Source organism: Lissotriton helveticus, chromosome 6 (genome assembly GCF_964261635.1).
Source record: "Lissotriton helveticus chromosome 6, aLisHel1.1, whole genome shotgun sequence".
Classification (NCBI taxonomy): domain Eukaryota; kingdom Metazoa; phylum Chordata; class Amphibia; order Caudata; family Salamandridae; genus Lissotriton; species Lissotriton helveticus.
In genome coordinates, this window is record NC_136067.1 from 853,033,439 (window position 1) to 853,058,375 (window position 24,937).

At 44.1% G+C, this 24,937-nt stretch overlaps 1 protein-coding gene across 2 annotated transcripts in view; it reads right to left on the reverse strand.

Moving 5' to 3' along the window:
- TBC1D32 (TBC1 domain family member 32) overlaps positions 1–24,937 on the reverse strand; it is a 940,667-nt gene that overhangs the window by 462,252 nt on the left and 453,478 nt on the right. For both annotated transcript variants that reach the window (XM_078648467.1, XM_078648468.1), the window contains one exon: positions 19,942–20,080. In XM_078648467.1, coding sequence (XP_078504593.1) covers positions 19,942–20,080 — 139 coding nt within the window. The remainder of the gene's footprint in view (positions 1–19,941; positions 20,081–24,937) is intronic.

Below are 24,937 nucleotides of genomic sequence, written 5' to 3' on the forward strand. Positions count from 1 at the left end.
CCTCCGCTGGTCGCAGCTGCCGTGGAGCGGGCGGGGTGGGGGGGCCTCACTCAGCCCCCGATGCCGCCGTGAGTCCTCTGCCGTGGTGCGGGCCGAGCGCAGGACAATCCGCGGTGCCGGCTCAGCAGGCTCCCGGAGCTTCAACTGCCCAGCCACGGCGCCGCGATGGGGGTGTCTGGAGACACGGATCCAGTGGCAGGTTGCGGGGCTCCGCAGGCGTCAGTCACCGACAAAGAGTGCCGGCTCAGCAGGCTCCCGGTTCCTCAGGCTCCAACCTCCTTCAATCAGGTCAGTGGGCAATCTGGGCAATCGGTTGCTTGTGGTACCGCTCAGTCTCGGTCTCGGCGGCGCGATGTGGGTGCATGAAGGCAAGTGTCCAGTGGCGGCTCAGCAGGCTCCCGCAGCTTCAGGCTTCAACCTCCGTGAATCGGGTCAGCGGACCGCTCGGGCAATCCAGTTACTTGTGGTTCCAGTTACTTTTACTCCAGTTACTTTTTCTGCTTTCGTTCCGTCGAGCTGGTGGGTGCTAACAGGGATAAAGCCCGGTATGGGATCCCCAGCACTGGGAGCTCTTCACGGGAGCTCCTACCAGGCGGCCATCTTGACACTACTAATCTTTCCCCAAATTGGAACGGTTGGAAATTCTCCAGGGTGGGGAAAAAAGGGGTCGTAGGTAAAGTGAAGTTAAGTGGTAAATGCTCAGGAAATTTTCACATGAGCAAATATACACATCCTTATTTGCTCATGTGAAAATACTGTTCACAAACTTTTTCTAGGAGTATGTGAATTCATGGAAGCCGTAAATCTGCACTAATGCAAGAACACACACAAGCCCAGTCAAGGCAACAAAAGCATCTACACCAGTTAATATAACCAAGAACATAAACAATATGAACATGTCCGCATGACACCTATTAAATCATGTGTGGGTGAGAGGAGTAAAGCACATGTAGAGGCTATATACCAATACATGGCACCCTACAGGGGAAAAAGGGGAGGTCCCTTTATCAGTACCTCATGCAAATGTAAAAACCTTTCCGCTGACTTCTGAAACTATACAGCAGTACAAATAAATAGACACCCGGTAATACCCCACAATATGCTCTGCAGTTATAGAAGTCACCACAGGACCCTGTGAGGTACAAGCACATGTGATGAAACCTGTGGCATTCATTGATTCCTCTGAGAATTCTCAATTGTGAAGGATGAGCATCTCCAGGGGTTCTTCTTCTGCTTCATTTCTGCCATGATGCATGCTCTCTCCTAAGTCGCCTGCTGGCTGCTAGGTACTGATCTGTGACGCTTCTTGTGCGGTATTCCATGCCTTCTGCACAGCTGTTTAACATTGGCCACAGAGCATTCAGCTGTAATCAGTCGATCTTCAAGCCATTTTCACACTTTCTCTGGATCCATAAAGAAAGGAGCCTTTTTGTCAGCTAATCCTCTCTAATTTGAAGGGTAGATCAGTTTAAATTGCCAGAACTATCTCTTGACCACCAGGACACTGCTGCAAAGGCCCAATACTTTAGATGTATAGCTCATAATTACATGACCCATAGTGCCTCAATCTCAGATGGCCCGTGTTTACAGGGCACTTTACAGTATAGGTCGACACTATGGCCTTCAGCACTCTCAGGCACTACCACTAAGCAAATATTATTTAGTAGTAAGTGGTCTTCTGCTTTATCCTGTAAGGGGGGCCCAGATTCAAAAGGTCCTGGACCCTTCTTGGCATGTCTGACAATGAAGGGCTCATGGTGGCCATTGTGGACTCCATCTCCACCACTCTGTCTGCTATCTTCCTGTGGTCTGCCCTAATAAACCCTGGGCAACATGAGCAAACCAGCTTCAGAGGAAATCAACCTTGCCTAAATTGTAAGAACTGTAATAACATGATAAAAGGCCCTATACTTAAACATCCTCTCAAAGGCACAAATATTAAACTCAAATTCAATGCAACATGTGACACTGAGAATGTGATCTACATCATTAAATGCCCTTGTGGATTGGTTTACACGGGAAAAACGTCAAGGAAACTGAAGCTGAGAATAAACGAGCACAAGAGCAATATAAGAACTATGAATCTGAAATCTAATCTTGCCTTACACTTCAAAGACAACCGGCACAACATCAGCCAACTGCGATTCGCTGCTGTGGAAGTGGTTAACAAACGGGATGGCAGAGACAATAACGATTTTCTATTGCAACGTGAGAACCACTGGATTAAGTTCCTTCAATCCATGAAACCATCCGGTCTCAATGATCGGATGGAATTTATATGTTACCTGTAATACACTATCACGGACTCTGATACTTGCCTTTACATTCATGCCTGTATATTAATTTACTGTATTTTTGAATCTTTTTAATACTTTGGACATGTTTCACCTTCAGCAGAAAGCTGAGAGTTAACTCACTGAACATTATTTGTTTAGGTTATGGTTTGTCTGTTAGCTTATTTTACACCACAAGATTCATGAACACTCTTTGAGACGTCTTTTACACCATTATAAGATGGCCGCCACGGATTTCTGTGCTTGCATGCAGTTGACTATCCCTTATTTATGTTAGTGTTCACACTCGAACTCGGTTTGTAGACGCCGGCGAGCACACGGGTGGGACGCGGGCTCTCACTGCACCTTTGCTTGTAAGTTTAAAATTTGCACTGCTTGATTTGTATATACTTTCGCTCTAGGGTATTTTTTGTTTAAAACATTAGGCACAGAGCACGCGACTGCTTATTAATGAATAGGACACTGCCACCGTTAATTTGAGCACTGGACACCATGGAATTGGTTGCTATATCATGAACTCAATGACGTTCACTGTTTTATTGAATTAGCACGGTGATTATGTTAACAGATGGATTTTGTATTAAGATATTCATACAACACTTTATTATATGTTGAGCACTGTAAGTCACCGTTATAATTTTGATTTAAACAATCTAATGATCCCCGGGGTACGATTCTTAGACGATGTCATTGTCTTTTTAGGATTCCCCTGACGAAGGACTGAGGTCCGAAATGCATCGGGAGGGAAATTGTGAATAAAGTTTAAATGCACCAATTGGATTGAACACATAATTCATTTGAGTGAGATTGGACAATGGATATAATTCAAGACATGTGAATTAAACATGGACAGCGCTTCTATGCAACTTTGGTTTAAAGAGTGAATTTTTTCATTTAAAGGTGGTGCTCAGGGAGCTGGTGCCTACCTTTGGCACCACTGACTGAATTGGATTACTACACCTTTTTGCCAGGGGGTGATATCCTTGAAGCACACCACAACTGTATAGGTTGATACAACGAGGAGTGCGTGACCCACACCACAATCTGCCCTAATAAAGACCATTTCTAAGGGGACTGAGTCAATTTTCCAACGCAGCTCTAATGTCTAAAATAGCATGCGATATATCAAAGTTGTCAGTGTTTTTCTGTTTTATAGCACCACGATTTTCAGCTTGTAGGCATGACTGGCCTCTGCTTTTTATATCACAAAAGGGGTCAAAATAAAACATAACAAAAATAAAAGTTTCCAAGAATGAGTAGAGGAAAAAGCACCTTGCTTTTAAAACTGCCCTCACACACAGCAAGCTGTGTCATGCTTCATCATAGGGATGCTAACACACCTCCGTGTTCACCCAACACTGGAGATGGCGCAATAGGGAGGGGAAGACAATACAACATACAATGAAAGGTTAGTGAAAACTCAAAGGTGAGAAGATAGTGCAGAATCAGTGGTGCTAAAAACTGGTACGAGGGGATCCTTACTACAATTTAATATTAGGTGCCCTGTCCAGGATTTAAAAAGAAATCATGGATGCTAGGTAGAGGGACTATTTAGGAAATTCCACCAGCTCCACAATGCATAAGTGTCGACATGTTTCAGCCGGCAATTGACAGTGCCCCGGCTTTCTTCAGAACTCTCACCTCTGTGACCCTGAGTGACAACCCTTATCCTTCAAACATTTCAGAAGTGAAAAAAGGAAATATCACCTTACAATAGTAGCCCTTCGCTTTGTGAAGGGGAACCTAAACACATAAACTAATAAAAAAAGAGACAAAAACAGACATATGATAATGTAAGGCCCATGCCCATATTCAAATGCAATGTAACCACTACCAAGCATCAATCCGAAAAGACAAATATATTTGGTGCCAAACTTCCCATGATCCTCCACCCATTCTTAAAAAACCTAGGGCTGCCCCCACCCACATTAGATCTCGTGGGAAAGGCTGCTCTTCTAATATGAAGCCACTCGCTTAGATAATTGACAATTCTCAACAACCTCAAATGATGCCAGATTATTATCATGCTAGTAAATAATAATCCATATTTATCTCTAAACTCAGAGCAAAATCAAATGTAATTTTTAGAGACACCGCTGTCAACCAAACTGAAGACCCCCCCCCCCCCCGGCACTTACCGAGTTTATTTTAATCAAAAACTCGAAATGGCGGGGGAGGGGGAACAGCTTCCTATTAGCACTCTCTGTAAAGGAAGCAAAGAAACTCATTAAAAGTAAACACCCCCAATCCTGTTCATGTCATAAAGAAGGCTTATATGACATGTTTGTTGTAGGGCTTGAAGATAAACATTCACATTCGCCAGTTATATCAGTAACAGATTTTAATATCAGAGATGTTTCCCGATGTCAACAACCATTGCCGAAGACAGGACCATCCTCTATGGTACTCCGACACTCTAGACTGTAACACGGCTAATCCTCGTTATTGCACTATTGCCCTTTTTGGTGATAAAGCTCCACTCTCTGCTCACCCAGGTTATAACATAATGGGACCCATTTCACAAAGTGCCGCCCTTTGAACATACCCGCAGTAAAAGTGCCTCTCCGAGTTATCAGCACCAGTAGTCGCGCCCAAATATCACTGCATATAAACGACCCCCTTGGCCCCCGATATCGCTCCTCACTCGTGCATCTCCCTATTAACTTACTGCTTGCGAGGTAAGCTGTCCTCAGACCCAGTCGGCTCTCCTCACCGCCGCGTAGTACACTTCCTCATTTCAAAAGCACCTCTCTTGAAGCGGTGACACCCCGCCTCCAGCCAACGTAGGACACCACGTGGGGAGCGTAAGTATGTCTCATCATATTAAAAAGTAGAACACTGACCGTTCCGTCTATTCAGGCAAATGTGGCTTCCATTTCAACTCCACAGAAATCCTCATAATGTACCTAGTGCCCAGTGGAGTATCTCCGTCCTCTGTAAACTTATTAGATTGGTAAAATGGGGACTATGAAGTTTTAATCTCTTCTCATTCAGGGTTTTCCATATAATATCGGAGTAGTTTCTATATACATAACTCCAGTTGAAGTTCATGAGGGGTTAATGATACCTATATCTCCCCTACATCAAACGTGATACAAGGGGAAAAAAAGAAAATACAAAAGGTCAAGGGCATTAAAGGAGATAAAGAGAATTGACCAATGTCCTACTTCTGAATGACTACAGTTGGGGAGGTGCCCTCTTTAGTTCTACTCTTGCTCAATGTTGGCGATACCTCTATTCTGCTGCTGACCTGTGATCCTCACTGAGGCTTCAGATGTGATTCAGCATATTCCTGGGGATATCATCATTCAACCCCCTGGAAAAGCTCCGTTCCCTATAAATCCATTTTTGCTCTCTGATGAATAGGGCTCTTTCTGGGTTTCCCCCACTCATATTATTATTGGGTTTTTCAATTACTGTCCAAGTGAAGTCCTCAGCCGCATGATTCTTCTCCAAAAAATGGGTCGTTAGTTTAGTCACATTCCGTTGGCATCTGAATGTGGATCTATGCTCCATAATTCTTGTTTTCACCTTTCTGGTGGTCATTCCCAGATACATTAGGTCACAAGGGCATTTCAGCATGTATATAACAAAGGAGGAATAACAATTCGTATGTCTCCTTTTTTTTGCCAAGCATAGGTTCTTTTGTTCCACAGTCTCTTGTGGCTCCGTCCAACTCTGATAACTGCAATGGGTACATACTACCATCAGCACAGAGGACATTCCCCCCCTCTTAATCGTTTTAGCTCTGTGACCTGGTAGTACAGGTCAAGTCCATGCAGACTCCCAGTACCCTTATACTGCAGAGATTCCATGGTGTCGGAGAAAGTGTGCAATCACATCTCAACAATCTTCCCATGGTATCTCAGACCAACATTACTATTTGTACCAAGATTCTTTTATTCTCTCATTACGTTGCAACGATTATGTGTTACAGAAAGGAGGAAAGGGCTGGTTGGATTACATCCCACTGTCCATGTTTCTCACTCCTGTGTCAAAAGAGGCACAACTCCTGTCCACTTAATAGTAATCTGGCCAATTGTGGTGCTTTTCTCAGTGCCAACATATTAGGCAGGTCCAATGAAATATTATGTTGTGAAATGTGACCCTTGTGTATTGACGCTTATGGCCAGTGTCTACATGGCTCGAAGAGGGGAAGGGAGGCTGGTAAAGATTTCTGCTTCACCCCTCACTTCTCTTTCAAAGTAATTGTGAAAATCAGTCACCTCCTTCTCCCCATGGTTGGCGAGAAAGGTCAGCCAAGGTGTCAGCTGGTCCAGTCCCAAAGACAGCATCACTCTGAGGCACACCGACTCGGCCGCTCCCTGGAATCAGGGCAGCACAGAACAGGAAAGGACTTTGCTGATGCAGGTGCACTGACCTCGCCATTGCAGGCAGCAACCCGCAGAAGTCCAACATGGTCAGAAGACCCGAGCCACCAACAACTAGGGAAGTGCCCCCCTCACCAGCAGGCTATGCACAGACGCTTCCCTTGTGCAGCCACTGCCATGTGTGGTCTGATGCGAGAAATGCAGGCAGGCATCAAGGCACCATCCAATGGCATCCAGGGTGGAAGAACGGTGCAGCCTCGCCTGGGTGCCCCACATACCCCACAGGACTTGATTCAAGTCAGCTGATCCAGGAGATTTAAAGCTTAGGGGTGGCATTTCTAGAGGATCCTTGATAACATGACCACCACCATCTTCAGTTTAACCACGTCCCGGCTGTACTGAATAGATTTTATTTTATATAAACCCAGAACCTGGTAAGTGAAAATCGTCATGGTTTAAAATTGCAGATAAGGTGGGGTGAGCAAATGATTGGCCTAGGATTATTTAAAAAATGGTGTACTCCCCAGGTTTCTGACGGATACCTTGTCTGGACTTGGAAACCAGTGAAGGTGAGCATCAAGACTAATTACAGTAATAATGTAAAAACAAACACACTACTGAATTCAGAGTACAGTGTTGAACATTCGTCCCAGACAGCAAAGAAAGGACATAAAGATAGAATGCGAAACAGAACCTGATCCATTAATTGAAAACATAGAATGTAAAAAGAAATCCCAAGGAATAGAAGTCACATGGTCAGTTAGCCTTACATTGACAGATTTTATGTTTTGCACAAGACGTATCCAACCCCATTAATAATTTAAAAATTAAATCACAAGATCTATGCAGGCTACCTTTACAGCAGCATCGCAGTCTTTGGCTTTAATCAAAAGGTCTGGGGCACTGCGCCAATCACTGAGCAACGGAGGCACAATGACATATGCCAAGCCGGTAAAGGGACATTTAAAAAATGCACGGATAAATGAAACCGAATAGCCTTTATTATAGTTATACATTGTTGGGGCTTCGCTAGCAATACTTTTAATTAACATCAGTAGACACTTTACATCCAGTGCCAGGGTTGGTGATGCCCTTAATTATCCCCCTTTCTAATCTGTGACTGTCACCTGACAATAAAAATCTGGTCCAATTAAACTTTTAATTAAATATATTTGCGTGGCAGATAAACATTTACGAAAAAGGTGGTTCTTTTTTAATAATCAAAAAATATCTGGACAAAATGTGGCCAGAACCCAAAACACTGATCCCTTAAAAGTAATCAATGAACAGAGTTTCAGTGTGTCCGAGACTAGATGTAGTCTTGAGATGCACACTCACTTCATCTCTGGCCCCTGCGGCACAGGCAGCACTGTGACCACTGGGATTGACAGGTTGTGGTTCACGACACTGAGGTGCTGCTAACTTCATTTCTAGTGAAACGCAATGAAGGTTAAAAGTACCACTGTTGTCCGGAGGTGGTCAACAACTGACTGTGGTGAGCCCGTCTTACCCAGCCAGTCATCGAGGTACAGGAACCACAGACTCCCGACCTCCGAAAAAGAGCAGCGACCACAGCCATCACTTTAGTTAAAACCTGAGGGGCACTGATAAGGCCGAAGGGGAGCATGGCAACCTAAAATGCTCTAGGCCAACCCTGAACCGCAGGTATCGCTTGGGATACAGGAGGATGGGTATATCAAGTTACATGACCTGCAATTCCAAGGACACCCTTGAGCCGCCTAGGTCCAGATCAGATCAGATCTGGGCCACTGTGACCAATTTCAAGATGTACTTTAGCATGAAGGCATTCAGGGGGCAAGGTCCAGATTAGGCCTGAGGTCCCAGTCCATTTTCAGGATGAGGAAGTAGTGAAAGCACCAACACCTGCATTTCTCTGACCCCACACACTTTCTATTGCACCGTTAGTGAGCAACAGGAGGCTGTCTACTGCATCAATGGTTGTGAAGGCTGTGTCTGCATATATGCCATCCCTCAAGAAGAGCCACTACATTTCTGTAAATGGTACAGAAACTATTTGGCAGGGGTCAACAGCCGCAAGGAATGCACTGTAAATCAGCTATACTGAAAGAGTTATAAAGCAGAGCTTGTGCGCTCTCCAAAGGTGCAATAATACCTATCAAGGCCATATCCATTAGTGAAGCCTGTGCATCACTGTTGAAGCCAGAGTACCTCTTCTAGACAGGTCTATGAAGAACACCACCAATACCAACCATCCTACCAAGGGAATCCGTTGTACCCAGACCTATTCGGATAACATGCTTGGCTGCTTCCTGTAAATTATAAATTGTCTGAGCCAACAGCCAAGGTCCTCCGGGACTGCTGGTAAGATCTCACTAGTGATGGAGCATGATTTTTGTTAATAAAAATCTGCTCTGGAAATCTACCCATGTGTGTGTTTTAATAAATTACTAATGAGTGTGAAAACCGAAATTACTAAAACATGAACATTTGGAAGTTAGAACCGAAAATGTGCAAAGCTATATGAGTTTTAGAGTTAGAATAACACATGTAGAGTGAAAGATTTCTTTATAAGGGTTATGAATTATTAATTTATGGTCTAATATTAATGTTCTTATGTTTCCTGAAACTGCAGGAATATTCAAGCACAAACACGAAAAAGCTCATTTATTCTTCGTGAAAGTAGTGTAGGCCTAGAAATGTAGAAAATTATTTTTCTTTTCTTTCTGTCTTTCCTTAAAAAAACGTGTAGGCCTTGCAAACGTATTGGTTAGGGGGTGTGCTTCTGTGCTCCTTTGTTTCTTTCCATGTCGTTTCCTGATGTCCTTGTAAAGAATAACATTTACATCCTTAGGGAGCGCAGAATAGTATGACTCTTTCCTGTCTAGGCGAGGATTTAGAATGAAACTGTTGCTATGTAGTTACAGAATAATTGTATTTGTAGTTCTTCTTCTCTAGGAAGTTATACAATTATAGACAAAGACTATTTAGTGAAATTTTTAAAGTCATCGACAAATGTTCGCCTCCCTAGTTCTGAACAATGAGAGTAACGTGTAGGGTTCAGGAAAGTTTCTAAGTGTAACAAAGTAGTGAAGTCAGTATAAAGATGCTGGTGGGAAAATGATCATCGGCTTGTTCACATTCTGGCGACCTGTCCTGCATCCGTGGTATGCTGTATGCTGTATGCTGTGCTGATTCCTGAACTGCCTGGCAACCCCGACCACAGAAAACCTTTTCCCTGGAGACTTTGCACATCATCGGCTGGTGATGCTACCCACACTATTCTCCTAGGGCCGTGGAGATAGTTTTCTTGACTAATTGCACGCTGTGCATTCGTTTTTCTCTAACTTGCCGAGAGGTAACTGAATTGTGATTTCCCTGACGTTCCTTATTTCTCTTTTCTTCCTCCCCATTTCTCACCTAAATTTGATGATCTCTGAATTAGTCTGTTCGTATAACTGTGATGTTTAACCTGTGATAATATGAACAAAGTGTGTTTCCTATGATTTGTATTTGTGTGTGACCATTCATATTTTCTGAAATAATAACACAAAGTACTTAGAAAGAATACTGTCTATCATTATTTCCTGAGTCATGACTTATTTTTAAGATAACAATTGTCAAATTATTGATTTATTGGTGGTGTAACTTATGGTATAGCGGTTTCGTCATTATAGGAATAGTTCTTTGATTTCTCTACTTAGTCCCTTTTAGATCTACCAAAGATCCAGTGTAGGACCTTTGATATAGCTATTCCTGTGGAAATGATAATGACTTATGGCCCGCCATTGTAGTATTTACACTTCCTTAGGTATTGTAAAGGTCGGTGTGGGACATTATATGACGCCCCCACATCGCTTCCGCTGCATCATTAGTGATGTCCCACAGGGCATGTGTGCACCTGTCCAACAGACAGACTGTGTTTAAACTTTGCAATGCAAAACACTGGTGGAAGAAAACATATGTTTGCCAAAGGCATCAATCCTTTTGGATGCTTTATAAGGAGGAAAGGCACCTTACTAGTCGAGGGCTGCACAATAAGGTTCTATTCACTGGGGTGCTTGGTGAGAAAATCTAGGTTGCCAGGCACAGGCATAGTACGTTTGACCACCTGCCTGTTGACAGGTGGCCAAGATTATGGTGTTGACCAGGTAGTCACCACAGTATCTTTGGTAGTGTCATTGAATGAAAGTAAGGGCTGTGATGTTGCTGGCCCAGTCTGTAGAATTTTCACCAACACATTTATTTTAGTCTCAGTGGAGGTAAGCTGTAATTCTAGCACTTCGGTTGCCCTGCTAACTACCACTACAAAGGAGGCTCTTTCTTCTATTGGTGTCCCATGCAGTGAGTCAAAGTCTGTCTCAGGAGAGGTATCAAGCCCACTGGCATGCCATAAGTCAAGGTATAGAGCCTCATCAGTGTAACAAGGTAGGACAGGCCCTCCTCGCAACCACCACTACCATCATCATCATCATCATCATCAATATCCCAGGGTATGCTCGGCTCAGGCAAAGGATCAGTCAATGCCAAAAAGACAATGGAGCCTCTGCTGATGGTTGTTACATGGTATGTGGTAGAGGTACAGGATTAATGTTGGAGCATGAAGTCAAGGTAGTGCCTTTGATATCTTACAGAAACATTGGTCGAGCTTGAGCCAACTTCAGCTGGAGATCGACATGGACATCTGCACTGGATCATCCAATGGTGTTGAGGTGGTGGGTGCCAGCGTGGATCATAGTGCCAGAGTAGAGGTCTGTACGAGAGTCAGTGCAGACCTGGTAACAGGTTATAAGGGGAAAGACGGTGCTAGAGAGAGACCCTGTACGCAGTAAGCCAAATGGATGCTCTTGCGATTTCATGAGACCTGAAGAAAGGCACTGAAAATGTGAATACAACCTCTTTATAGGCTCAGATCTGCTAAGATCTGCTGCAGGGTCGACAATGACTGGGGAAACACGGGGCACTTCATAATCAACTAAGGATCAGGTCTTCTATTTGGAATCAGCGTAGCAGCATGGGGTCCTGTTAGTTTGTTTATGATTGCGTTTCGAAATGGACTTCGAGTTACTGGAGGCCTTCAAATGGGAAATGGAGAGGTCGAAGTTGTGACCCGGTGACTGGGAACAGGACTTGGAGCAGCATATGCAAGACTTCTTTTTGGGTTTAGAGACATACAGCTTCCTTGTCTTGAATCACCTTCAGGTACAATAAGGCATACTTGCTACACCGCATCAAGTCGTGCCCTAAGCCCACGAACCAAGGGCACACCTTTTGCAGATACGTGACCTACATCTGATTTCTGCAGCCACGGCACAATGTGAATCCTTTGCACTCGGTGGGGACATCATTTCCTAGCACACTTCAAAATGGTTGGCATCATCAGAAACCAACAAGGTCGAAAGACAAGCTCAGGAATCACATCAGAAGGCCAGATAGAAAGGAAATGACGTCAGTGGGCTTGTGGTGGCACTAATAAACAGCTCCGCTGTATCACTTCCAGGGCAGCATGGAGTCAATGCAGACCTGCACGAAGCCAACTAGCAGTGTACGGGAGCACTACTATGAAAAAGTTCTTGCTAACTACGGGCGGAATATTCTAAGGTGAGAAACCTATAGTGAGAAGTATCAATCAGAAAAACCATATTGGAAGAAAGCGAGACAGAAAATAATAGATGGATTAGAGGCAGAGGAAAGAGGGGAAGGGGTATAATAGAATGATAGAGCTAAATGAGAATCAGGAGAGAGAAATTCAAATAATTTTATATAAAGAATGAAATGGAAGGGAGACTAATTGAAAAGGATAACGTTAGACGTGATGGTTAGCTACTCAGAGAGGTACTAAATGCCCATGCTTTAGCTCAAGTCTGATGTCCATGAAATGTGAAGAAGGCAGCAGTGCTTTATCTAACTGGTATCAGAGAAAACTGAAATAATTGAAATAACAGGAAGGGGAGTACACAAAAGAGTTATGCAGAGCCCACACAAGGAAAACATTTGGAGAAGCAGACACCTATAGCCTTTGCACCGGTAAGAAACAGGAACAGATTGGAGATGATTTTTGTTATATAGAGCGTAGTGCTTGGTGAAAAGAGGAAAAACCTTGTTGATGTTACATCAGAACATTTAGTTTTCATATTAAGTTTAAAAGCTGTTAGGTATTTTTGTAGCTACATGAGAGTCCCACAAACGGGATAGAAGCAAAACAGTTGAAAGGACTGGGGCTTTTGTGGGTGAGGAGGGAATGGATCATGGGGTCACTCAAAAATCTTTAGAGCTAAGCACCACGTAAACTTTGGCAAGATCAATTCAAGAAATGCATAACTGGCAGCCTTGTTCCTACACGTTTTTAACAATTACTCTTATTTTTCGTATTATTATAATCAGCACCAGCAACAGTAGCGTTTCGAGCTACGGCTGAGTATTGGAAATCTGAACCCAAAACAATAAACAAGGGTCATTCCACCAGGTATCACAAAGGTTTTATTTTGGAGCAAACATTTTAATGGCATTTTAAGAGAGATGTCTGAAGTAGTTCCATGTCCCTCGTGCTCACACCTGCACCAGTGTTTTCATCTTGAATCTATGGGTATATTTTTGCTTCTACAGTGCCTCAAGAGGCGTCTGCCACAGTGCTCTACTGAATGTATGTTGCATTTTAATCCCTGTGCAGCCCCAGCAACACTGGGTTTGGTGTGACATTAGGTTAAGACACCAGGGACTTTATTATGTATAGGTCACATTGCTCTGGTGTGTGGTGTGGGCACCCTCAACCAGACCCTCCAGGATTTTGCGATTTCACAGTTTGCCGCAAAATCGGCACTTTTGTAAAAATGCAGCGATTTTTACAAAAGTGCCCGCGAAATCGGCACTTTTGTAAAAATTCTGCAATTTTTACAAAAGTGCCCGCGAAATGGAAGGCGTGCAGGGAAAAGGTTGTATCTGTATGGGAGGTGATTGTGGGGAGCGCTAAGAAGGTCCGACTCCGACAAGGTAGCGGAAGTGTGTGTAGCATGAAAAAAGGGACCTGAATTGGGTTGCAAGTTTGCACAGCTTTTTTGTCTTTCAAGAAACATGGCACTCGACGCTTCGTCCTATTTTGAAGCCAAGGGCGAAAGCTCCAAATTTTCCAAAAAAGGGGCAAGCATCTTGACCAACACTACACTGAGGCAGCGGCTCGTTCCAGCCAAAACCAGCTCCTAATGAAGCTGCTGTCAGGCAATTTTACGGCCGGTAGATTAATACAAAAAGGCGCCTTAGACATTCTGAGCTGTGAGCAGTGGCAAATCAATTTGTATACGCATGTCAAAGTAAGAAGCAGCCGTAACACGACTTGGGCTGTGCCAACGGCCCACCGCTACGGTTAAATCTGTAGCCAGCGAGAACTAGAGCGCGATATCAAACAGCTCTCGGCCTGCACCAAGCATTGTTCAAAGCAAGGGAAGTAAAGCAAGCAAATTTAGACCGGTCTTCTCCAGTGGATTGGGGAGGGGGAAGGGCTACTCGAAAATGAAATGTTCAGAAAAATGGGTCTAGACGGTGTATAGTACAATACAATTGTCAAACATATTGATCAAGCACTCTCAAGGCACGTTTATAACACCCCATTCAGCGCAAAAGATTACAGGTTAATTCTGCAATGTCATTTTCACAAGGTTGCCAATCACCTCATTATTAATTTTGGGTTTGATATTATGACTCTTCCACCCCTATTAGGCCAGTTGGAGTAAATTTAGCTGTACCTTTCTCCAGTATGTAAAGGTGTAACTTATAATGATGTCCCATGCGTCTGGATTTCAGACAGAGTCAAGAGAATTAGAATTTGGCCACAAGTCCAAAGCAGCGCCTTTTGTGATTCCCCTGTAGGGCAGAAAGGATGAATGACCTCGAAATGCTGTGCAAAGAGAAGGCTCAAGCAGAGAGCACCTACTCTCTTTAGCGCCACCAAAAATCCTCATACTGTCCACCATTTTTAGATTTCTGAACTGTACCCTAGTGAAATAGCAAGGTGGTCTGTGTCATGCTTCAACTTAGTTGTGGGAACAAGAGTATTCTCCCTATCCAGACCCTCCAGGATTTCGCAGATCATGCTGCGGTGCTCGCTGATTGGTGATTTTACTGGTATCGTTGTCATTCCCACACAACAAAGTTGGCAGGGGTATGTTGTATAGTTTTTAGTAGGGTGAAATTCCATATGCTTTACCCTCGGGCGAAGGGTATAAACGTTGTCAGTGCACTCTATCCTACTTAATGTACTGACCCTAGAGCAGCTGGGAACTTGCTCCAGCCCTTGGAGCGGCACAGCTGTTTCAAGCAGCCGGTCCACTTTTCACCTTGCAGACGACAATCTACTTGAGCTACAGACACACATTAAGCTTCCAGAGGCCTCCCTGCAGCTGCCCAGCTCGCTAGCACCAATGGACCTGTCTGAGCCCTGCTGGTAGCCTTTGCTGGAGTGGGTCCTGATACCCAAGAGGCGCCTCCCAGGTCATGGACCCTTGGCTGGAACTAGTGGGTATTGTTTCTGAAGAAAATGTGAAGATGAAGTTTTGTGCTCCAGTGGCATAATGAAATTTGAAGAGGGGTCCCCTGCAAAGTGCATGGAGAGCCCTCCCACACTCCAGACCATGTCAGGAGCGGTCAGATGTCACCCATGCACAGTGCTTGAGAGGGCACCCTGGAGCTTGGCTCCCCCGAACTGCGGGGTCTGTTATGCCACTTTTGGGCTCCTCGTATCCACAAAGTGACCTCTTTGTGCCGAGAATCGACCGTCTGCAACGACTGCCAAAGCAAAGTTACAGTTGGAACTGTTCTCCATGCCGAATAGAAATAGCCTGCATCTACCACCAATTCGAACCTCCAAAGATGACCTACTCTTCATATTACAGCAGCGGCCATCAACGACACCAGGTGCTCATCATTTGACAGCCTCCTCCTTGCAGCCCCTGCCAACGCGAACGACACACTTCATGCAGACTTGAGAAGGCAAGTATTCACTAAGATAAACCTGGTCTCTGTATCAACCCGCATTCCAAACACAGTCGGGCTTAACATTGTACCCAGTCCAGCGACACCACATAACAGTGAGTGGTGCTTTGTGCATTTTGGGGCTATTTTCACCTAAAACTTTAAAACCACTAATCTCCAGTTCCATTGTTGTACTTTTGTCATTTTGGTGTCTTTTATTTATTACATTTTACTCTATTTTCTACATTGATGTGGGATTTTTCTTGCGTTGTTTTTTATGCAGCACTTTGTTACTGTTGACAGCTACATAAATACTTTACACATTGCCCCTAAATTAAGCTTGACTGCTTTTGCACAAAGTCATTTATTTAGTGACTTTTGTGGTTCACCCTGACACGGATTGTGTCTATTATTTGAGTAGGGCTTCCAACCCTCTCAACTAATAACCCAATTTCTTACATGCAATAAGAGTTAAGTCGGCGCTGTCCTGATGCAGCTGAACCAGCGGTGAAACTACTTACATTAATATTTTATGCTTGCCCACATTTCAAAATATGTCTCATGTTGACTTAGAACGCTGCACTAAAAACAGCAGCTCTGAAACTGTTTATTTTCTATTGTCACTATAGAATTCGGGCCCCAGAACTTTATCTTGGGTCTAAAGACACTGATGCATGAAATATTATAGCTGCAGATGGGTAACATGTGATCACCCAAAGGGCAAGATTGAGAAATATTGAGTTACGTAAATAAAAAGTAAGTAAGGTAGTTTGGTAAGAACTCTAGTCTGACTGCAGTAACTGCACTCACGTGGTCACATGCTGTTAAGGTGACACGGATGCAGTCAATCACTGAAATGGACAGAGTGGGCAGGTAAGTATTTTTAAACCAGGTGCAGGGTAACTCTTTAATATGGGATTTTTTTAGAATGCTGGCAGCATTTTTTGTCTATAATAAGGGCTATGGGAGTAGCTGAGCGTACAATGGCAGTTTAACCAAGAGATCCTACCGACTCCCAAGTCACCAGTTTGCATATCTTTGCATGAGCACTGCCAGAAATAGATCAGATCTAATAAAGGCGCCTTTTCCATAAGTAGACCACCAGGCATACGAACATAGCAGCTCAACAAGGTCACCCTATCATGGATTTACGAAGGCTATGTACCTGGCCATCATCCTGATGGTACATCAGAGTACTGCCCACAAGGGAGCATGCAGCAAAGGAGCAGGGCAGAAAAAACAAGAATCCGCTGGTAAGTGAGAGGGGAGAGTTTACAGAAGAAGCAGGTGAGCTGCGCTGTAGAGGGGTTGTTGACCCTGCGCTGGGTAAAAGAGCAGGTTAGTTTACCCTTTCCCCTACTCCTTGACCGCAGCCAGAGATCCAGTGAAGTGTCCGGAGAAAGAGGGCAGTGGATATAGGGGAATAAAACAGTACAGCGATTACTGAAACCAACTAAAGTGAAAAGTTTTCACTACTTCTCTAAGGGAGCAGCTAATGAAAATTGGCAAAGAAGTTTAAACAAGTATTTAGAAAATAAAACCACAGGGGTCATTCTCAAATTCTGTGGAGCCAGTTAACACCCACATCCTAGATGGGGCAAAACTAGCCACCTGAAGGGATCCTGAACTCTTAGCCTTGTGAAAGTACACCGTACACCTTTAAGCTCAATTAGGTTCCCATACGTGGGAGAGAAAACTCAATGCAAGAAACTTGGGGCCAGATGTACGACCATTTTATTTTGCACCTCGCAATCTGCACCTAATTGCGAGTCGCAAATTGCGAGGCACAAAATAAAATGTACAACAGTGTGTTTAACACTGTTTGCGATTCCTAATGGGGTCACAAATTGCGAGGCTCATTGATATTAAAGAGCCTCTCGCAATTTGCGAGCCCATTGTGAATGACAGGCCCTCCCAGGGATGGTAGCCTGCTGGGCTCAGCAGACCACCATGTCTGGGACTGCTTTGAAATAAAGCAGTTTTTTAAAAACATTAGTACATGGTTTTGAGACTCGCTATTTGGAAGGAAATGCCCATTCCAAATAGTGAGTCGCAATACCTAATTAGTGAGTCGCAAATAATTTGTGACTCACTAAATTGGCTTTTTACATGGCCCATGATGTTTTTACATGCGCAAACGGGTTCGTAAACCCGTTTGCGCATGGAAAAACAGGTCGTACATCTGGCCCTGGATCCTAAAAGCTGCTGCTATCAACAAGAGTATGACTTTGATAGGCACAGGCTCTTGATATTCCCAGATGTCTATTCTGAAAGTGGGCATAAAAGGAAAGTGCTGCAGGAAATTGGGAACAATCATAAGGGGTACCAGTGAAGCCTCTGCCTGCTAGACGGCGAAGCTAAGAGTATTTTATAAAGAAAAAGCATGTGTTCATTCAGGCGGATGATAATGCTAGAAGAGAGGCAGGCGCACCCATGTGGGAGGTTTACATTAAGACATCCTGTGCTTTGATGCACAAACAATGCACATAAACTATCTGGATGTGGTTTAGTGGGCATGCATCGGAATTTAAATCTTGAAGACCATTCAGTGACATCATGATACATGACCCATCTAATTCCCTTAAACAGAGATTACTTTGCGTATTGCATATATGCAATGGAGTGAGTTAATTCGGTGGCCACGTTATTGAATTGGTTTACGTCTAGGAGACTAAACAAAAGTGTATGGAATACATGCGCAGATTGATTTAATTGTTTGATTCCAAGTGCACACACAAAGACTTTGAAAAATAGAATGGCTCAAACCCATAACTCGTTGTGCGACATCGGTTATACTTGGTACTGCCATGGTTGGCTGTTCTGTCTACTTAGCTTGTTTAAACTGATGTATTGGTAAACTCTTATAGCTATACAGGTAGACGTTTCCTTGAATGCTTCAGTAAATCCTAATGTGGTGCTATTTTTGCAACATCAGTAATTTCTTCTCGTCTTGCCAAAAGAGGTAGACTGGAGTAGCAAGAACTTTAAAAAGAATAGGCAACGTTATAAAGCATGTGGTTAGAACGCATGCCATTACAACGCGGTCATTACATGACCGTGTTGTTACATCGCAAGCCATTACAATGACTTGCCGTAGAGGGGGTGCTGGATGCTGGAATAGTATAATTTACTATTCTAACTCCAGTCTGTGCAATAGTAGGGAAGGTGTTGAATTTAAAATCCAACATCTTTTGCCCCCTACAGCAAGTCGTTGTAACAGCTTGCGTTGTAATGGCATGCGATGTAACAACACGGTCGTTGAAATGACGCGTTGTAATGGCATGCGTTGTTTCGCATGTGTGGTGAACGGCATTTACCGTTTAAAACACAGTTGTGAAGCTACATCAGTGACTGTCTCCTTTCAAGTAACATACTTTTGGTATAAGTGTATGATACAAGATAGCTTAAGGCCCTCATTACAAGCGTCCACTTAATTAGAGTGGGCCAGTGCAGCAGTTACTGGCCCCACTGGAATTAGAAGATCCGTGGGAACACCATAGATCTCTTAACTATCCCCCGAAGACGTCTCCAGATGAAAGTCCGGGCAAAAATGAAGAACCACTGGGTGAATCAGACCCAAAATTCCTGATTCTTGGTAATTTCCCAGTTGTTAGTGGATCCTCACGGTTCAACTAGTAATGGGCCAGATTTTCCACACACCAAGAGTTACTGGTACTAGTAACTCGGGGGGGGTCCGGCCCATTGACCAGGACACTATGAGGGTCTAATTGATGAGTGAGAGATTCAGTCATAAATGCTTATTATGTCAAACCCCTTCACATTCACTCCATTATTCCTTTCTCTTTCATCCCGCAGTCATTCTTTTACCTGGATAATTTGCAGTAGTTAAGCAGAGTTCAGTGAATCACAAGTCTGTAAATATAGAACTGCACTGCCACACAGCCTTTGTCAATATGTGATCCTGGAGCTCTTAATCTTCTTCAGCCATATTGGGAGAACAAAACAATCAAAAGGATTCTCTAAAGCGAGGATTCTTGCTCAAGGTGTCCTATCTAGAATTTGTACCCATTGCCTTTCCAAAGGGTGTCCCCTCTTCCGCCACTATGTCAGGAGAGATGCATAGAAGCTATGATACGTACCTGCGGAACAAACATAGGGAGGTGGTAATGTATCCACATTGTTCCACTGAGGGTGTCCTCCATGTTCCTCTATACTGCTCCAACTACTGCAAAGGTACAAGCTGAGCGGGGACCGAAAACAAGGACCAAGCTTCAGCATCACTCCTTTGCAAAAAGTCCTCTACCCATAGGAGCCCCCGCCACATAAGCAAATTGTACATCTCTGCAAAAGACTGAATTAAAACGTGCACACTTCATCTTTCATTACTATCAAAGGCGCTTGACCACACCTACCTGTAGCTTTTGTGTGAACCTGCTGAACATATAGGTAACACACTCGTTGATGGCTCCTGTTTGCTGAAGAAGTAAAAGTCCTCTTGGAGTTGCAGCAAAATTGAGCAAGTTATCTAGCAAAGATTCTTCCCAGAGCATGCTGAAACAAAAAACAAAGAATAAATTAGCCAGCTGGACAACCTGTACTTCCTCGCATAATCAAAGCCATAAAGCATGCCTCAAAAAGAACGAAGCCCGCATCTAGTTCATGAATACTATTAATGCGCCAGCTGTTTCGTGATTGAACGTTCCATTGTACAGCAGAACAAAATGGCTTCCATTCATCTGCTGGAGAGATGCTGCATATGATATGGAAATTGTGCTTCTGTGCTAGACAAAACGGAATGTTGACAGACACAACATGGAATAGTAATACTGACCTTGCAGACAAGTTATTTCTATAGCTTGGTAAAGCTTCACCGTCATCAATCATCAGAGCCTATTTACCACCAGCAAAAGGAAGCTATGCAGAGGGGCTAGGTGCACAAACACGGACTAGTGCTGTGTGTGTGTGTGAGTCACCACAATTAGCATAGCCACTATGAGAACAGAAACACAGAATAAAAAATACACAAGCTGGGCTTGATACAAGCAAACACTTGTAGTATGAATAATCCACACCAACAGTTGTCAAATTCATGTTCTTCGACATGCTTTTTAGAGCTTTGTTTTACCACAATCAGTTATTTCCTGTGCAATGAAAATCGTGGGTGCCACAATAACACCACAACATTTACTGATTAGTTAATTTTTATACTTTCAGCTTATTGAATAAATGAATACGTAAAATGTTCGCCCTAAGACATCGTGGTGCACAGAAATGAATTTGCGCTACAACCGGGGGAAAATTCAGAACAATGAAATGAATGGAAATTAAATGAAAAATACACTTGGTAAGCGCAAGTCTACCCAGGAGCAGCCCAGCGCTAGTAGCGGCAAGCACTAGAGAACCAACCGGGCTAAGGTAAGAGCCAGGTTTTTAACAGTTTGCGAAAGGCAAGATGGTTAGGTTCCTTGGGCAGATGGAGAGGGAGAGAATTCCAGAGCTTAGCAGCATTGTATGAGAACAGACGACCCTATCTTCTAGCTTTGCTAATCCTAGGAACTGTGGCAAGGTGTAGAGCGTCAGAGCGAAGGCGTCTATAGGAACGGTTGGGTCGAACAATGGAGTGATCGATGGAAGGGCCAATTCCGGCTAACGTCTTGTGGACAATGCGCATGGCCCTGAAAGTGACTCGCTCCATGATAGGGAGCCAGTGGAGGGATTGAAGGGAGAAAAATTCCCCAAGATCATCATCTAGGTTTTTTGGAGTTGTTCAAGAATGCCCTTCGTAAAAAGGATTTAGGCATTCAAGTGGTGTACAAATATTAAAGATAACACCTGGGCTATTGTAGTGAGTGATGTTATAAGAAATCGGGTTATTGTTTGTGAGAGGTAGAAGCCTCACTCAACCATCAACCAGAATCCTTGTCAGGGTGAACCACAAAAGTCACTAAATTACCCTGTGCTTAACTCTCTGGTAGGCTGGCATAAAACAGTCATGTTTAACTTAGAGGCAATGTGGAAATTATGTATGCAGCACAGAAACAGTACTGCAGTGAAAACTCAACACAATATAAATTACAAACCAATTTAAAAAATAGAGTAAATTCTAATACATAAAATAATACTAGGACGAGAAAACATCTAATTAGTAGAATCAGAGAATTCAAATTTAAACTTTTTAGTGAAATAGCGATAAAAAGCAGGAAGCACCACTCGCAGTTATGTGGTAGTGCTAGACTGGGGAAAGTAACAAATTCTGACCAACCGCTAAGGAGTACGGGTCAGACACAGGGACTACGTTAATCCTGCTGAAATGTTACCTACTCAAGTCCGGCGCACAGGTTTCGTTAATTTTGGAGGAGGCTTTTGGCATGAATAGCAGGTCAAGCATCCGCTGCTGTTGTGTGCAGACTGGTTAGTTGCTGGGGCCTCGCTTTGGTTTGTCACCGCGGACAGTCGCTGTTGGCACAAAAAAGAGGTCTCACTAGAGTGCTCGTTTGTGGTCGCAAAGAGCCTAAGCATCAGAATTTTTACTTTTTACTTCAGGAGAAACTGTCACTGATGTCAGCCAAGAGTCCAGGACCTGGGGGACACCTCTTGGGGATCACTACTGACTTCAGCAGAAGCCAGCAGCAGGGCTCAAATGGGTCCAGTTGGTGTTGGTCAGCTGAGCAGTTGCAGGGAAGTCACTGGAATCTTGTTGTGTCTCACATAGCTCACACAGGAGGTCAGCCAACTGTCTCTTGGAGTCACATTGGGCTGCCTGGGATCAAGGCAAGCAGGTATAATATTCCTTCTTCAGACAGCAAGGTCAAAGAGAAGGGCATTCCTTCTGGAAGCAGGGTAGTCCTTCTGGAAGCAGGGAAGTCCTTCTGGTAGCAGGGCAGTCCTTCGGAATCTTCCACAGGTCCATAAGTGTTCTGCTGAGTGGTTCTGAAGGTCTCATTTTAATACCTGGAGCCAGATGTTGTGTGAGGAATTTTCTGGCCTACCACTCAAAACTAGTTCTGTTCAGTTCTTGCCCTTTTCCTGGACCAGTCTCCAAACTGCGTTGGGTGACAAAAGGCAGGGCAGACCTCTTGTCAGGATCCTGTGAGTGTGCTGAAGGGAGAGCCCTTTGACACCTACTCCCCAGTCATACTGTCAGGAACACCCTCTACCCTCTCATTTAGGCTTCATTTGTCTCACTGTCTGAAAGCAATACACAAACCGCCATAGCAGAGACATTCACTGTCATGTGACCCAGGGCACTAGCATTAAGGCGCCACTGGTTAGGACTAGAAAACGACAACTTTCTTAAGGTGACATTTTAAAAATAATTTCAAATCTGACTTCGCCATTACAGAGGATTTTAAATTACAATTCATTTGAGTGTAAGCATCATTTCTCTATCTGCTCCCAATTGTTATAGGTAATAAGGTAACCCAGTGTTAGTCTCTGGGAAAGAAAGGCCTTATTTTTTTTTTTTTTTACAGTTTTACAGAAATATGCGAGATCAAACAGCTCTTCCGCAAAGTACGCCTAAGGGCCTACTTTCAAGATCAGCCAAGCACTGAAAAGACTGATACAGGACTACGGAATCCCTCTAATTTTACTCCCACGGATGGGATGGTCCCTCCGGAGGTGCTGACCTTTGAGAAAGCAGTACTCAAATCCTTGGAGACTAAACCAAATACCAGTAGTTTCAATAACTTCAGCAGAGATGAAAGACAGGCAGTCACATCCCTGGGCAATGACGCCTCTATCGTCATCAAACAAGCTGACAAAGGGGGAGCCACTGTCATACAAAACGCCATCGACTATGACACAGAGTGTAAGCGCCAACTAGCTAACACCACCCATTATAGACCCCTTCCAGCTGACCCAACCAACCGGCTCGTCACAGACATTTCTAGTCTTATCATTGAAGGCGAGGCTAACGGCTGGATTTCAAAACATGAGGCAGAGTTCCTTCTGACAACGGACCCAGTGGTCCCCTATTTCTACACGCTGCCCAAAATTCATAAAGGTACCAGCCCAGTACCAGGGAGACCCATTGTCTCGGGAATTGGCTCACTACTGGAGCCTCTATCGAAGTTCTGTGACGTGTTTCTTCAACCCATTGTGAAGAAGATACCGTCCTTTCTACAGGACACGAGAGATGTCCTACGTCTCATAGAAAACATTGACGGGAGAGAAGAGGTGGACCTACTCCTTACGCTTGATGTGGAAGCGTTATACACTAACATCCCCCAAGCAGCCACACTAGAAGCCGTTGAATCTGCCCTCATGCAGCAGGAATGGTCATCACCTACCCCTATATCTTTCATCATGGCCTGTGCGAGCATTGCCCTAACGGAAAACTTTTTCGAATACCGCTCACAACTGTACCACCAAATATGGGGTACTTCAATGGGTTCGACCTTTGCTCCCAGCATTGCCTGCATTTACATGGCGTCCTTTGAGAACCAATTTATTTATCCTGATTCGAATCCCTTCAGACAACATCTAACATTATGGCGTCGTTACATCGACGACATTCTGGTACTCTGGAGGGGTGACCGTGACAGCTGCATTCAGTTCTGCACTTGGATCAACCAACAGAACCCCTATCTGAAATTTCCAGGCACCATGTCAGAAACAGCCCTACCCTTCCTTGACTTCACGATACGGCTGGGACCAGCCGGTCTGAGCACCACTCTTTTCCTTAAGGAGACGGACAGAAACAGTCTTCTTCTGTTCAACAGTCATCACCCTAGGGCACTACGCGAAAATCTTCCCTTTGGCCAATTCTTGAGGGTCTGTAGAAATTGCTCCTCTAGGGATGACTACAGACATGAAGCGAACACCCTACAACACAAACTGCATGACAGAGGGTACCCTACCAAATTGTTACGTGACTCTAATAAGAGAGCCCTAAACAACCATAGGGAGGCCCTCCTTGAAGTTCATCAAAAAGAGCGTGATAACCTGATAACGTGCGTTACAAGTTTCACCAGAAACTCTAACTTCATAAAAAAAACAGTGAACAAGCACTGGGACATCCTTGGCGCAGGGGGTACTGATTTACCTAAGCCTAGGTTCGCTTTCAAGCGCACGGCTAACCTAAAGGACTCCCTGATACATACACGTCCTAAAAAACAATCCGCTGCTGGACAACGTACACTGTGGGACCTCCCTCCTGCTGTTGGACACTATCCATGTGGGGGGTGTGCGGTCTGTCCTCAGTCCAAACAATGCAAAGAAATAAAGTTAACTGAGTCTTTCACATGGAAACTTATAAGACACACGAATTGTAATAGCTTTAAGTGTATCTATCTACTGATTTGTCCCTGTGACAAATTCTACATAGGGATGACCATGCGACAGGCGAAGACTCGGATAACGGAGCACAAAAGTAACATACGATGCTCAAAGACACACACAAGATTG